The following is a 14,866-nucleotide window of genomic DNA, read 5'->3' as shown; positions in this document are numbered from 1 at the left end:
GCGACCGGAGCAGGACGTGCCCCCTGGCCTCACTCCCCCCACAAGCAGTGTGCTGCTGCTTGAGCTTACCAGGGGGGCAAACAAGAGCCCACTTCACCCAAGCCTGGCACGGCTTGGGAGACAGCCGTGCTCAAGTGAACCCCTGTCAAGCCCGTTGCTCCCCCAGCCTCAGTTTCCCCAGGATCACTGATTGCAAGATTCCCAGATGGCTGTGCACGGTGGGTGCTCTGCTGGTTCCCTCCAGAGTCTCTGCTGCAGAGAACGCCAGCTCAGCCTCTTGGGAACGGCTCATGTGATGTGGGAGTGTGGTCCAGGACGTGGGCCCAGGATGTGGGCCCCGAGAACAGCTCTGCTGGCTGCTCCCCAAAGCTTCCCGGAGGAGGCGGGCCCTGGACTTCCGCTTTGCGAGTGGGCAAGGGGAGCCTGGGCCTCGGCCCTGTCCTCCACTCCCTGCAGGAGCCCTGCTTGAACCCAACCTCTCCCCCAGGAGCACACCCCGACCTCCACCTGTGACTCCCTGAGTGACCTCTCCCTCCGCCAGGAACCCAGGGAGCCCGAGCTCTGCAACCCCCAGCCCAGCTGCTGGCACTGGGCGGTGCTCCACCAGGCACTGTCCTTGGCTCCTCCCCAGGGACAGGCTGACCGGGGTGCTGTCCAGACCCCAACACTAGTGCCCAGTGCTGTTTCCGCACCCACTGTTTTTAGACTGACTTTGACAGGGCTGGTGAACGCCCTCCCTGCTTTGGGGCCCCGCCTGCTTCCCCCTGCCATCTGGGCGCAGTGGGGGAGGATCTGTCCTGGGTTGCAGCTCAGCCGTGCACTCCCCGGCCGACACGCATCTCCAGCTGTTTGCGGGGCATAAGAACCGCCGGTTTCCTAAGCAAGATGCATCTTGCTGTCGTCCTCCTCGCCACTGCTCGCTGCTTCTCACTGCCCTGCCGGAGCACTGTACGCCTGCAAGCCCTGGCCCTCTGGAACTTTTCTGCCTCACCTTCCATCTTGGATCCTTGACCTCCTGCTTTGGTGGAGGTTCGGGTTCTGCTCCGAGGTCCTCACGGCCCATCTCAGGCCACCTTCATCCTGGGCTAGGGGAGCAGGCGGCTTGTGGTCCAATGGCAGCTCCCCGACATCCAGATCCCAGGCCTCGGCCCCCGTCTCGCCGGCTGCCACCTGTGACCTCGCCCAGGGTGGCTCCTCAGGGTTGGCTCAGGCCTGCCATCTTGATGGGGCTGTGGCACTGGTCCTGGGAAACCACACACTTCTCCCTTGGTCTTCCCTGATCAGGGCCAAGCTGCCTCCTGCCCCCTGCAGGGATGTGCCAGGTCTCAAGATGGTGGGGATAGTAGAAGGCCGGGAATAGAGGGGACAGGGAGGCAGAGGTGGGATGGGGTGGTAGAAGAGGGGTCTCATCGTGGCCTGGAACTCCTGGGTGTTCTGGGGGTAAAGGGACAGTGTGCCCAGCCTCGTGCTGAGTGTCGTGGCCGGCCAGGCCACCCCTCATGTTTGGCTAAGTGGACACACCTCCCCGGGAGGTGTGGAACCAGCAGGCCCTGCTGTGAGTGCACAGCTGGGTCCCGGCTGAGGCTGAGAGGAGAGGCCAGCCCTGTGGCCAGAGGACGTGGGGCTTCACCCTGGAGGCTGTGGGCATCGTGCTGCCTGGAGCAACTGGCTCCTGCAGCTTGGGAGCAAAATCAGACATGATAAATCTTCATTAGCATCTGAGGAGGTTGACTTTAAAGCAGATTTTCCTGGGAGAGAGACAGAGTTTGAAGGGAGAGAGATGGTCTGTGGGGGCCGGGTAGCCTCAGCTGAAGGTTGCCCATCCATCAAGATTTGGGGTGGTGGTGGGGGGGATATCCTGCCATGAGATAGTTCAGCTGACTGTGCCTGGGTTTCAGGCCATCGTCTGAGAGAGAAATATGGGCAGGATTTTACATCAGCTGGTTATTCAGGATAAGCATATTTCTTATCTTCTGGCATTTACTTAAATTGCCTTGCATATCTGAAGACAATTGGTTACAAATTAATTCCATTTAAATAAGCAGTTAAATATGAAATTGCTGAATTGGGGGCTTATTAATGCAAGGATATTAATATTCGAAGATGTGAATTGTAAAGCCCGGGACGTAGAAGGACATTATTAAAACTTGAGGAGACCACCCAAATGTCAGTCTGGGTCAGAGGCCATGGCTTGCTGGTCACTGCTAACTTCTGTATCAGATTACTGTTTAGGACCGGACTTCTGATTATGGCCCAGGTGCGTCCATGACGGGAGGCACCCCTGAAAGCCCACCCCAGTCCCTAGCAGGAGAGGAGCGGGGGCTGCTTCCACAGCCTGTCCTCCATGCACGCCTGGCCTCCCTCCTTGGGCTAGCAACTACAGGGTGGAAACTGGAGTGCTGGGACAGAGTGCTGAGTCCATGCTCACCCTCTATCCCCAGCCCCCTGGGTGGCCCACAGGGAACTACCCCCTGCTTGCAGGACACCCCGTCTCTCACAGTCCAGGCGTTTGTTCTTGCTATCACACAATACAGGCTGATCACAGAAAACAGTCAGGTGCATGGTGTCTGTGTGTGTCTGTGGCCACGCGTGTCTGTGTGTCCGTGTCCGTGTCTGTCTGTGGCCGCGCGTGTCTGTGTGTCCGTGTCTGCGTGTGTCTGTGGCCACATGTGTCTGTGGCCACACGTGTCTGTGTGTCCGTGTCTGTGTGTCTGTGGCCACACGTGTCTGTGTGTCCGTGTCTGTGTGTGTCTGTGGCCGCACGTGTCTGTGTGTCCGTGTCTCTGTGTGTCTATGGCCGCGCGTGTCTGTGTGTCTGTGTCTCTGTCGCCACACGTGTCTGTGTGTCCGTGTCTGTGTCTGTCTGTGGCTGTGCGTGTCTGTGGCCGCACATGTCTGTGTGTCCGTGTCTCTGTGTGTCTGTGGCCACGCGTGTCTGTGTGTCCGTGTCTGTGTGTGTCTGTGGCCACACGTGTCTGTGTGTGTCTGTGGCCGCACGTGTCTGTGGCTGCGCGTGTCTGTGTGTGTGTCTGAGCGTGTCTGCACACGCCCCTTTCCCGAGCGCACCCCCAGTGCCCGGGTGCTGCAGCACTTTGCTCCCACATGCGCGCGTGTGGACCACATCCACGGTTTGCCAAGTGGAGTCTCACTGGCGCGTGCAGCTGCTGAGTTGATAGGCCACTGCCCTTCCCAGCGTCAGAGTGACATTTGGCGAGATGGGAGGCAGAGCCCGTGCTGTCGCCTTGATTTATGTCATCCGCCACACTGCTCCTCACCCCCGACCATGCTGGCTGCCTGTGGTCTCTTTGAAATTTCAGAGTAAGGCTTTGATTCTACATTTCGGTTGACTTTGAAGTAATGTCTTACTTGTGTTAGAATCCCGAAAGCTTTGGAGATCTGGAAACTTCTCAGCCTATGAATAACTCCCGCTGTCGTCTCTCCCGGCCCTGACTCTCCTTCAGCTAGGAGTGGGGGTGCCAGCCACAGAGGGGTGCTTGTAGACGGCAGTGACAAGGCCCAGAGAGCTCCTGGTTGGTAGCAAACCCGTGTGCCCCAGGTGTGATGTCCCGACTCAGCTGGCGCAGGAGCAGGATCCCGGCCTGGAGGGGGCCTCTCTGCTGAGGCCTGTCACTTCCTGCTGGGGCCCATAGACATCCCCAGCTGCCTCCCCGAGAGCTTGGTCTCTGGGTCACACGTGGCAGAGTGCATCACATCAGGGCTGTGCCCCAACCTGACCCTTTTTTTCTCCTGAGTACCCTTTGCAATTCTGCTAATCTTATCACAGAACAGTATTTGACCATGTAAATTTTTCTGTGTTGCGTATTTGCTGTTTATTTCACTAATTTCTGTGCTGCTTAATTGCCTGCTAATTTTTTCAGGTTTTTTTTTTTTTTCTTCTCTATTGAGGAAGAAGAAAGGCATTCTTGGGATGGGCAATTAGATGCTGATTTTCTGTGTGGTTGTTTGTTTGTTTTTTTCCCTGCTGTATACATTTAGAGCTGTATATTTTTCTCTAAGTACTATTTTAGCTGCATATCACCTGTTAGGACATTCCATGTTTTTTTGTTTTTTTTTTTAAAGATTTATTTATTTATTTATTCATACAGAACTGGGGTACAGGCCAGAGATGCGGAGGGTGAGATGATTCGCCAGAGACAGAGTGGGGAGCAGAACAGGCAGATAGACAAAGTACACTGCTGAGGGGAGCAGTGGGCAGAGCAGGAGAGGTCTACCTCGCTATGTGGATCTCCTCCAGGGCAGGTGGATATCGAACTCATGCAGAAGTGGCTTAAGCTTCTTAGTGCTGTGCTTTAACCCGCTGCGTCACCAAGGAGGGCCCTACATTTTTTTTTTTTTAAATTTCCTAGTTTCATTGTTTCTTCTTTAAACACTTGGTTTTTAAAAGTCTATTGCTTAATTGCCAAACCATTTGGGGTTTTATAGTTTTCTTTTGTTACTGGTTCCTAGTTTAATACTACTGTGATCAATGAACATTCTCTTGTATTTAGGCCCTTTGCAATTCAGTGAAGCATCCAAAATGCCGTCGTGATGATCAATGTTTTTTGCAAATTTGCAGAAAGCATGTTTTCAGCATTTCTGTCCATAGTGTCCTGTATATGTGAATTATTTAGTAAGTTAATTGGATAATTTATACCTCCTACATCTTCCTGCTTCTTTGCTCATTTATTCTCTCACCATAAGGAATTTTAGAAAATCCCAAATAATGCTTATGAATTTATCTGTTTTTCCATTTCGTTCTGCTTGTTTTTATAAATCAACGTTGTTACATGAAATTTATATACAGTGCAATCCAGTATGTGCAGAACTCATTAAGTTTTTAAAAATGGCTTTATTGGGGTATAATTCAGATACCTTGCAGTTGACCCATTTAAACTGTACAGTTAAATGGACTTTGTATATTTACAGATTTGTATCGACACAATCAATTATGTAATATTTCCATCATCAGAAGGAAGCTGTGAACCTAGTAAATGCAATCACTTTCCACTTCCCTGGCAAGCACTCACCTACTTTCTGTCTCTCCGGCAGTGGATGTAAATGGAATCGTGGCATCATGGCCTTTCGTGTCTAGATCCTTTCACTTTCTATGTCTTCGGAGGTCATATTGTAGCATGAATCAGTGCTTTGCTCATTTTTGTGGCTGAAAAATATTGTGGTCTATAGATATGGCTTGATGCTTGTATAGTCATCACTTGATGCTTACTTGGATCACTCCCGCCTTTTGGCTGTTATGAATGATACTGCTGAGCCTGTGTGAACTGAAGCTTCAGTGCCCTTGGGTATATGTCTGGGAATGAAATTCCTAAGTCACATGGTAACTTGTGTTTTTATTTTTTGAGGAACTGTCAGCTATGTGTGTCCCAAGCGGCCACAGCTACTCACAGACCATTTGTAATCCTTCCAGTAGTGTGGGAAGGTTCCAGTTTCTCCACATCTTCACCACTGCTTGCTACTATCTCTTTTTCATGCGATTTATGAAAATGACTGTGAAGTGGAATCTTAGTGTGGGTTTTATTTGCATTTTCCTGATGGCTAATTTTGTTGAGTGTCTTTTCATGTGTTCACTGCCACTTGTCTGTCTCCTTAGGAGAAATGTCATTCAGATCCTTTGCCCACTTTTAAGTGATTTACCAGATCATGTCATCTTCAAATAGAGATATTTAGCTTCATTCTCTCCAATCTGGGCTTTTTTTGTTTCTTTCTCTTGCCTAATTAGCCTAGGTAGAACTTCCAGTACAATGTTGAGTAGAAATGGAGAAACATTCTTGTTCTCGCTCTTACGGGACAGCTTTTAGTCTTGGTCAATAAGTGTGATTAAATATATTAGCTATAGGCTTTTTGTAGATGCCCTTTATCAGGTTGAGGACATTCCCTTCTCTTCCTAGGTTGCTGAGTATTTTGATCACAAAAAGGTACTTTTTCTGCCTCGACATGATTTTGTCCTATGCTGTATTAATATGATATATTATTACATTGTTTATTTGTATATGCTGAAGCAGTGAATTCTCTCATTTGTGTTTATTTGGACTGTTTGAATTCCCCCTTCACTTATGAGGCATAGCGTTGCTGGATATAGAATCTTGGTTGACGTTTTTTCTTTTAGCACTTTGCACTTTGCATGTCTCTCACCTTCTGGCTTCACAGCTCCTGAGAGGAACAGGCCATTCTTACTGAGGATCCCTTGTGTGTCATGAGTTGCTTTTCTCTTGCTGCTTTCCGATTCTCTCTGGTTCTATTGACAGTTTGATTGTGACGTGTCTAAGTGTCTTTCATCAAGTTGAAAAAATTTTAGCCATGTTTTCCCCCACTATTCTCTCTGTTCATTTCTCTCTCCTTTCCTTCTTAGTCTCCCTGGCTGTTGGTTTCCTTGGTGGAAAAGACTATGCTCTCTGCCTGCAAAGGTTGAATTTTGCAGCCAGACAAGTTCTTCTCCATTCCACACTTGGAGGATGTGACATAGGCTGCTGCATCTACAACAGAAAGTGTGGACTCACAAAGTTAAAGTTTGGGGTGCTGTCTTGATCACAGTGTATATGTCTTGAATAAGTAGTCCTTGCTGGGAGACACCGGCCATTGAACTAATGGGCTTGATTTCTTTTTTTCTCTGTAGATTCAATGTCAACAACACCATTCTTCACCCAGAGATCGTGGAGTGGTGAGTATGCAGTCACCTCAGTTGTGTGTCCTACTCGACTCAGGACAGTGGGAGACCCTGCTGTCCCCATGCACTCTACCTCAGAGAGCCCCAGACAAGCCAACCCCAGAACCTCTTCTCGCAGCCTCTTCTGCTTTGTCTGTTGGCTCTATGGCTTGTTTTCTCATCTCAGAATGCTTGAATGTCAATTAAGTTTCTCTTATCTTTTATTTTCAGTCTTAAAACTCCCACCACAAATAAGCTAAACTGACACAGCTTAGTTTAAGTAGGTAGTGAAGACTAAACATAAATGTCACCCATCATCCTGGTACCAGGAAGGTAAACACAGCTGCCCCACAAGCCTGGCTTGTCGGTGCACGGTTCCACGTGAGCCTGTGTTCCCCGTGGTCTTCCCTGGATGGCTCCGATGGGGACAGCCTGCAGCAGGACTAGCTACTGTGGGCCCCCTCAGGGTCTGCCTTCTCAGGTCAGCAGCGCCTCTGTGGGGCCTGGACATGGGCCAGCGCTGATTGCCACCGCTTCTTTCTGAGCCACTGAGCTGCTCTCTGAAGCCCCAGAGTGATCCTTTTGGTTGTGTGGCTGCACTTGTTCTGAATGCAAGAAGCAAAGCTGGATCACGTTAGCCCCGAGCGGCAGTGTGTGGGCTCCTTAGTCTGATCCTAAGGCAGTGAGGTCTTGTTTCTGTGTCTGTGTGGGCCGTCTCGCTCACCTGGTCTTGGGGCAGAAAGAGTGGGAGTTGGTGGGTGAGATGGGGAAGCAGAGCAGGGAGCGGGGAGAAAACGGTCCAGGTCGAGTGATGGTCAAAGGCAGGAGGTCAGAGAAAGGGCAGTGGCCTCACGTGGGCCGTTGTAGACACACATGGCACCGGAGGCTGTGGAGCGATGGGCAGGGACTGGGTCAGCTGGGGCTCAGATTGGATTTTATCTTGAGAAAATGGGAGCCAAGGAAAGCCTTTCAAGGGTATCAGCAGGAGAACGGTAGGGTCAGGTGTGCATTCTGAAGAATCTTTTTGGACTGACTTGAGACTCAGATGCGGGAAGGACTGGGGACAAGTTGCAGGCCTCTGCTAGAGCTAAGTCGTTAGCCTGTCATTTTTTTTTTTTTAAGATTTATTCATTTATGCATACAGAGGTACAGACCAGAGGTGCAGGGGTAGTGAGAGGCTTCACCAGAGACAGAGTGGGGAGCAGAACAGGCTGACTGACGAAGTACACTGCTGAGGGGAGCAACGGGCGGGAGAGGTATGCAGCACCATGTGGGTCACCTCCAGACCTAGGGATCAAACTGATGCTGAAGTGGCCTTAGCTTCTTAGTGCTGCACTCTAATCCACTGCACCACCAGGGAGGGCCCTGTAGCTTGTCATTTTGGAATAAGCACGCTTTAATTCCAGTGACATTTCCAAGCTCTGAGGTGGATTCTGCATTCATAAGAATAGTTCCTGGCTTTAATGACAGGCTGTTGTAGGGCCCAGGTTGCCGCAGGCATGTGGTGTGACAGGATTTGAGGGGTCAAGGGGAAGAACCAGCTATGGGCCCTGAATCAGGGGAGAGTTGACGGTGCCTTCAAATTTTTGTTCTGAGCATCTGGGTGGCTTGTCTTGTCACCAAGATGGAGAAGACTGGGAGGGACAGGCATGGTGGCAGATCAGGGACTTTGGGGAAGAATATTGAGTTTGAGGAGGGTGCCAACAGGACGGAGGGCTGGGCTTGGAAGTGAGGACCTTACCCTGGAGCTTGGAGAGCAGGTACTCACAGCAGAGAGTCCTGACGGCTGCCCAGTGCCCATCAGGGCCACATACACTCTGAGCATGGAGTCCTGTGTCCTTCCAGTTCACAGCACCTGTCCTTGTCCTTATAAAGTGACAACTGCCTGGCCCACATGTACCCCCAGTGGGCAGACAAATAAACCCTGCACAGTCAGGAAGGGGTCACTTCCATGTACACCCCTCATGGCTGCTTACAGTCTGGGGGCCCTGGAGACTTGAGCTGGGTCATGCATAGGCCTCTGCTAGGGGCTAAGTCGTTGGCCTGTCATTTTGGAACAAGCACGCTTTAATTCCGGTGACATTTCCAAGCTCTGAGGTGGATTCCACGTTCTTAAGAATACTTACCAGCTTTATTAAAGCAAGCAGCGGAAAGGACTTATTTGGCATTTAATGGCAGCAGAGCTGTTTTAGAAATGTCACATTGTCCTTACTGCCTCAGGGGTGTGTTTTAATAGTGTAGGTGGGGCCCCATGATGACTGACTGCTTGGTTCTCAGAGACACCTTGACGCCTGGACACGCCATGACGTCCTGGAGACGCCATGATGTCCCCACAGTATACCTGAAGGAAGGATTCTGGGAGGGATGACAGGCAAAACCTGTCTGCTGGAGAGCGTGGGCTTCCCATGAGATGCTCAGACATCTGTGGGCCCCTGTGTCCTGCTTGGTTTTCCTGCCTTCTTTCTCTCTAAGCCTCATGGAGAGAAGCTGCCTGAGGTAACGGAAAAACCAGCCACTCACACATCCCAGTTCTGACTCTCGGGAACCCACTTACCCTTCCTGTGCCCCAGCTTCATCCGCATGGGGACGTTAATACCTAACACCTAGCATGGACATGACATTTCCTCGGTGTCCTAGGCCATTCATTACCAAGACCACAGGCTGTGGGGCTTACATGGAAGCTTATCTTTCTCCATTCTGGAGGCTAGAAGCCCAAGGCCAAGATGTGCTGGCCGGCTGGTGTCTGGTGAGGACGCGCTTCCTGGCCCGTAGTTGGCTGTCTTCTCGCCTTATTCTCACGAAGCAGAAGGGGCAGGGAGCTCTCTGGGGTCTCTTCCATAAGGGCATAATCCTGGGAGCTCTGGCTTCATGAACTGTCGTGTCCCAGAGGCCTCTACCTCCCAAAACCATCCCACTGGAGATTAGCTTTCAGCGTAGACATTGCGGAGGAACACACATACTCAGTTTATCGGCAGAGCCTCAGTTTCCTCACCTGCCAAGTACGGCCTCCCTGATGGGTGGCTCAGGAGAGCACAGAAGTCATGTGCTAACACATAACAGTCATGGTGGTCTGAGACCTCCTCTGTGCAAGGCACTGTGCTAAGTACTTAATGCTGTTGCCCTGTTTAATGAGGTGTATATCATACACTACAGGGGAAGGTGCTCTGATGAGCCTGGGCCAAGATGAAGAAACAGGCACGGAACTGGGGTACAAGCCAGAGGTGCAGGGGCAGTGAGCGGCTTCACCAGAGACAGAGTGGGGAGTAGATGGACGAAGCACACTGCTGAGGGGAGCAGCAGGCGAGACAGGAGAGGTCTGCCGCGCCTTGTGGGTCACCTCCAGGGACAGGGATCGAACTCGCACTGAAGCGCCTGTGGCCGGCTTGCAGTGCTGAGCCACCGGGGAGCGCCACCCTGCACATCTTAGCTCTCAGCTCACACTGGGCCCTTGGGCTTACGGGGATGGTCCTCGCCCTTTGGAGTAGATCTTGTGTGAGGCCAGGGGACAGTGGGGGGGAGGCAGGGACGATGTAACTAAACTTCCTCCAGCCCCCTACCCTTTGCACCCGCCCTCCCACTCACTCCAGCCCCCAGTGGCAGGTGGGCTGGGGCCTTGGGATCCCTCCCAGTCTGAGTGGGAGGCAGCAAGCAGCCTCTCTAGCACACGCAGCTTTCTTTCTCATTTCTGTTTGGGTGTCATTCATTTCCTCCCTGTGACTGCTTTATTGTTTTCCATTCTCTCAAGCACTGCCTTTTTGATTTCCTGTAAATTCCTCTATAATCATACTCTTCCCCACAAACATGAGATCATAACTGATAATTTCTTTCCTGGTGCTGCGTACTGCAGTTTGAATGTAGAGGTCAAAAGTTGAAACTTAATAAGAGCAAGCATCGCACTTCCATAATTTAGGCTGTGGTTCTGCTTCTCTGTTCTGCAGATGATTAAATTGATCTGAAGGTAGGGTAGGAAATAAAAGGAGATACTTTTGCACTGGCTAATAGCTCTGTGCCTGGGATTTCGGTTAAGTACCCCTGGAAGCGTCGCAGAAGAGCAAGCCTGTCAGCAATTGCCATGCGCCTTCTTGGGTTTTAAGTGAGACTGTGTTAAATTGAGTCATACGCCGGTTTTAGAATTGTTAATTACACAGCGAAGGTGTCCTGCATGTATTCACCAGGCAGCGGGGTAGTAGATCTATTTCTGCGCCCCGACTTTCTGTGCACAGGCACTGCTGAGCCGAGGCTGGTTCGGGGGCAGACATACACCAGGATCCTACATCCTGGGCAACGCGTCCCAAATTAGAAAAGGGACGTACACGATGACCTAGATTCTCGGTGTGGACGTGGTAAGTGGCCCCATGGCGTTGCTGTCTTTGTCTACTGACGAACAGGCCGTTAGTGCTAAGTCACCAGGAAAGCCGAGCGGAGGGTGAGAAGCCCAGGGTGGGGTGAGACCGTGCGGGACTGTGCTCCAGCAGACAGGAGCGAGGGAGCGGGAGCAGCGGCCGTGGGCAGGCGCCAGGCCCTGGCCCGGGGCCACCAGGTCCGTGCACGTCACGTCTCCGCTGTGTCAGGTCTCGGGGACGCTCAACTCCCCACCAGCTGAACCAACATTTTCTTCCCAGCTCTGGTCTTCTGAGAGGACTTATTGATTGCGCTGCCCGAGGAACTGTCATTCCAACCAGCTCTTTCCTTTCTGCGCCTCCTGATATACCGGGGTTCTGTCCTCTGCATCAAGGGATCATGGGGCGTGGAGCCGTGGATGGGTCCCCCTCCCCTGCCCCTCACCCCCACAACCTTTCCTGCCCATTCCTCTCCAAGAGAGATGGAACTCCTGCCTTTCAAATGGGTTTTGTTCAACTCTGTGGCACTTTGATCCTTAGAAACCGATTTCGGAAATACCCCTTGCCACGGTTTTCATCAGTGGGGCATGCGGAATCCAGTTAATTGATGCCTTAATCCCAGGTTTCAAGCCTAGAGGCAGTTTGGTGACCTGTGTACATGTAAGAGCAAAAAGCATGATTGCACAAATAAATCTCAGCCTAGTCTGGTGTTAGTCGCTCCCGCCTAGAGCAGGAGACTTCATCCCTTTACACAGCCTTCCTGTGTGAACAGCCCCGCAATGCCGGGCACCCCTCTTGCTGCCTCTGCCCACACGGCTTAGAGGCACGGGGGGTTGTGGTCTTGCCACGAGCCCTGCCCTCTGTGGGAGATGGCCTGTACCCCATCCTGGAGGCAGAACCTTCCAGATCGTACTTCCACCCACCACCGCACATATCCTCGGCCAGCCTAGGGCTGAGTGTGACACTAAGAGCCCCTCACTCCACGGGCTGCTGGACCTGCAGAGGCTGGACCGAAGTGGAATCCCCCATTTTTTCTTTTTGATATTTCATGCTCAGGAGTAATAGAAATAGCCTCATCAGATTCAGGGCAGCGAATCTTCCTGAAGATGGGGAGAAGTGATGCAGAGTGCGGGAAGGGCTTATTATTTCTGCGGTAATTGTGAAAATAGTTTCCGGTGCTTATATCATGGAGATAACTGGACCAGGCTGGGACGCCTGGTGCCAGTGAGACTTCAGGCCCAGAGCAGACATGGATAATGGGGTAAGTCGGTGCCTGGCCCCGTCTATTTCAGGGCCTTTAAAGCGTGGATGAAATTGGGGCCAGGGCAAAGCCAGCCAGGCCAGTTTCAGAGGAGAATTGCTTTTGTAGGATAATTTGTCCTGGTTCAGCTTGATTTTTTTTTTTTATGACTTTTAAAAATGTCCTAAGTAAATCAGCTAGAGGCCTCATTTGTCCCTGAGGTAAAAGTAGAAAAGAAAGCAGGTCTCTGGGCCTCCGTGGCTGGCAACACTGTGGTCTCTGATGGGGGGGAGGCTGGTGTGGGCGCCATGTCGCCCTCTCCTCGGGCTGACGGCATGCCCAAGATGGGCCGACAGGCAAGAGGCTTGCCAGAAAGCAGGGGAGATTGTCCAAGCTGGGGAGAGTGGGGTCCCGGTGGAGAGTAAGGGTCTGAGGGAGCTTGAAGAGGTGGAAGAACAGCTCTTGACATTGATGGGAGATGGGAGTGACAGAGGGGAGCGGCTAGGATGAAGGAGGGGTGCAGAGTTGTGGCTTGAAGAGGTCATACGGATGCGTGAGCTTGTGCTGAACTTGAGGTGCCCAGGGACCTGCAGAGACAAGGTGGGAGAGCATTTTGGGAGCAGGTGCAGAGGTGAGGTGAAGAGGCACGGCGGGGGGGGGGTTGGGGGGAGGGACCTGTCAGTGAGACCGAGGGAGAGAAGCAGCGAGGAGCCCAAAGGAGGCAGCTCCCTTTGTGGCGGTCCTGGGATGCCTCTGCGCCTGTTAGCCTTGTCCTGCACACCCGTGAGAAGGGGGCTAATGAAGTTGGGGGGGGCGCTAAAATGTTGGCCAGGATGATGGCAAGAGACACAGCCCAGTGACTTGGGCTGGAAAAGAGGGTTCAGCTGCACCCGTGTTGTGGCTCTGGTCACGCCCACTCCGGAACAGGGCCCGCTCTTGGCCAGGCTTCCCTGCCCCGAGGGCAGCGGCGGGCAGCCGTGCCAAGTGCCCCGCCAGCAGCTGGGACTCTGGAGTCTGAGCTGCTCTTCTGAGTGCTGCCTTGCCCTGCACCCTCACCTGGGGCAAGGAGCGGGCTTCCTGTCCCCCCGTGCGGCTGCTCCCAGCCCCTGATGCGGACTCAGAGGCACCTTTGTGATGGGGAGAGCGAACTGTCAGGCTCAGGGTGCTGCCTCCTCAGAACAGCAGGTTCATTGGACGAAGTCGCACCCCGCTCAGGGGTTTGTCTTTTCCCCATCTCGAGAAGGTTTTGCAGCCTGAGAAAGGTGTCCCTGCGCTGCAGACGCCCTTCCTCGTTTCCTGATGACAGATGGCTGCTGTCCCGGCCTGGGGACCGCGGAGCTGATGGAGTCACTGACCGGCTCGCGCTGCTCCCTTGTAGCTCGGAAGGTTCCAGGGGTCGCTGCCTCTGCTGGAGCGGGGCACGCCATCCCGCCCTCCCGCCGCCCTGGCTGAGACCAGCGAGGGTGGGTGCTAGAGAAGGGCCGCCCGGGGGCCGGCTGGCCCATCTGACGCCCTGCTCTGTGGCTGTGTCTGGCCCGGAGGTGCTTGGGCGTGTTCCCTTGAGGAAGGAGGCGGCCCTATGGAAGCTTTGGCAAAGTGGGTCCTCTTTCGTAAAGGGAACAGAGCTGGTCTTGGGTGGCCACTGTGGACCCCACACTCATAGTGTCAGGGCGTGGCTGCCACTTACATGCCCGTGACCTGGAGCTGCCGGTCGGGGTGGGTGAAGGGAGAACCCATGGTTAGTCCTGTGTGTGAGTCTTACTCAGGGGTCACATTGGTTGCAAAGACCAAAGACTTAATGAACGTGGGGAAAATTAATGTGAGTTTATTGTGAGGACCCCAGGATCCCCCTGGAGCCCAGTTGCAGGGGGCACGGTCAAAGGTCCATTGTGCCCAAATGCCCACAGAAACCCCCTTTCTCATCACTGTTTCTCCTCTCATCTGTTCTGACCTCCTGCTTCTCTGCCGACTCACAGGCTCCACACTCACGTCTGCACACAGGACTGGAGGGGCTGCGCCCCCAGGCCCCCACCCCTCCCCGTTTCCCCCAGGGCAGGTGGGAGGGGGAGGGGAAGAACTGGAAGACAGCCAGTTGGGCAAAGCCCTGGGAGAGCATGCTGAAGGTTCGGGCCCAACAGCATCACCCCATTTTATGGGTGAGGAAACTGGGTCTCAGAATCTGGATTCTAGAAGCAGCCTGGCTGCCCAACACGGGCATGAGGCAGGGTGGGCAGTAACTATCCAGCCATCTACGGGCTGGCTGGGCACCCCCTGGCCGAGCTCCTTCCCTGGCTCTACAGGGTACGGTGGCCCTGGTGCATCCCTGGAGGGGTCCCTGGCTCCTGCCAGAAGTCACTGACTTGCCACTTTGTGTTTTCTCCTCTTTGAAGCCGGGTGTTTAAGACCGACATGGAGCTGGAGGTTTTGCGCTACACCAATAAAATCTCCAGCGAGGCCCACAAGGAGGTAAGCCAGCTCACGGATGTGCTGTTTGGGGGGACGGGGTCAAGCAGCCAGCTGGGTGCGGGGCCAGAGCAGTGTCCAGAGGGGCAGCCAGCCAGGGCAGCCCTGGAACCCAATGCAGCGCAGGCAGACTGGGAGCTTCACTTGCAGGTCAGAGATGGG

General features: G+C 53.2%; 1 protein-coding gene across 1 annotated transcript in view; it reads left to right on the top strand.

Moving 5' to 3' along the window:
* The window catches only part of PEPD (peptidase D), a 94,612-nt gene that overhangs the window by 21,732 nt on the left and 58,014 nt on the right, over positions 1 to 14,866 (top strand). The window contains exons 7-8 of the mRNA XM_004690539.2: positions 6,632 to 6,676; positions 14,632 to 14,707. Coding sequence (XP_004690596.1) covers positions 6,632 to 6,676; positions 14,632 to 14,707 — 121 coding nt within the window. The remainder of the gene's footprint in view (positions 1 to 6,631; positions 6,677 to 14,631; positions 14,708 to 14,866) is intronic.

This window comes from Condylura cristata, unplaced genomic scaffold (genome assembly GCF_000260355.1).
Source record: "Condylura cristata isolate star-nosed mole 26May11 unplaced genomic scaffold, ConCri1.0 scaffold00028, whole genome shotgun sequence".
Classification (NCBI taxonomy): domain Eukaryota; kingdom Metazoa; phylum Chordata; class Mammalia; order Eulipotyphla; family Talpidae; genus Condylura; species Condylura cristata.
Note: the sequence above shows the minus strand (reverse complement) of the source record. Positions and strands in the feature narration are given on the sequence as shown.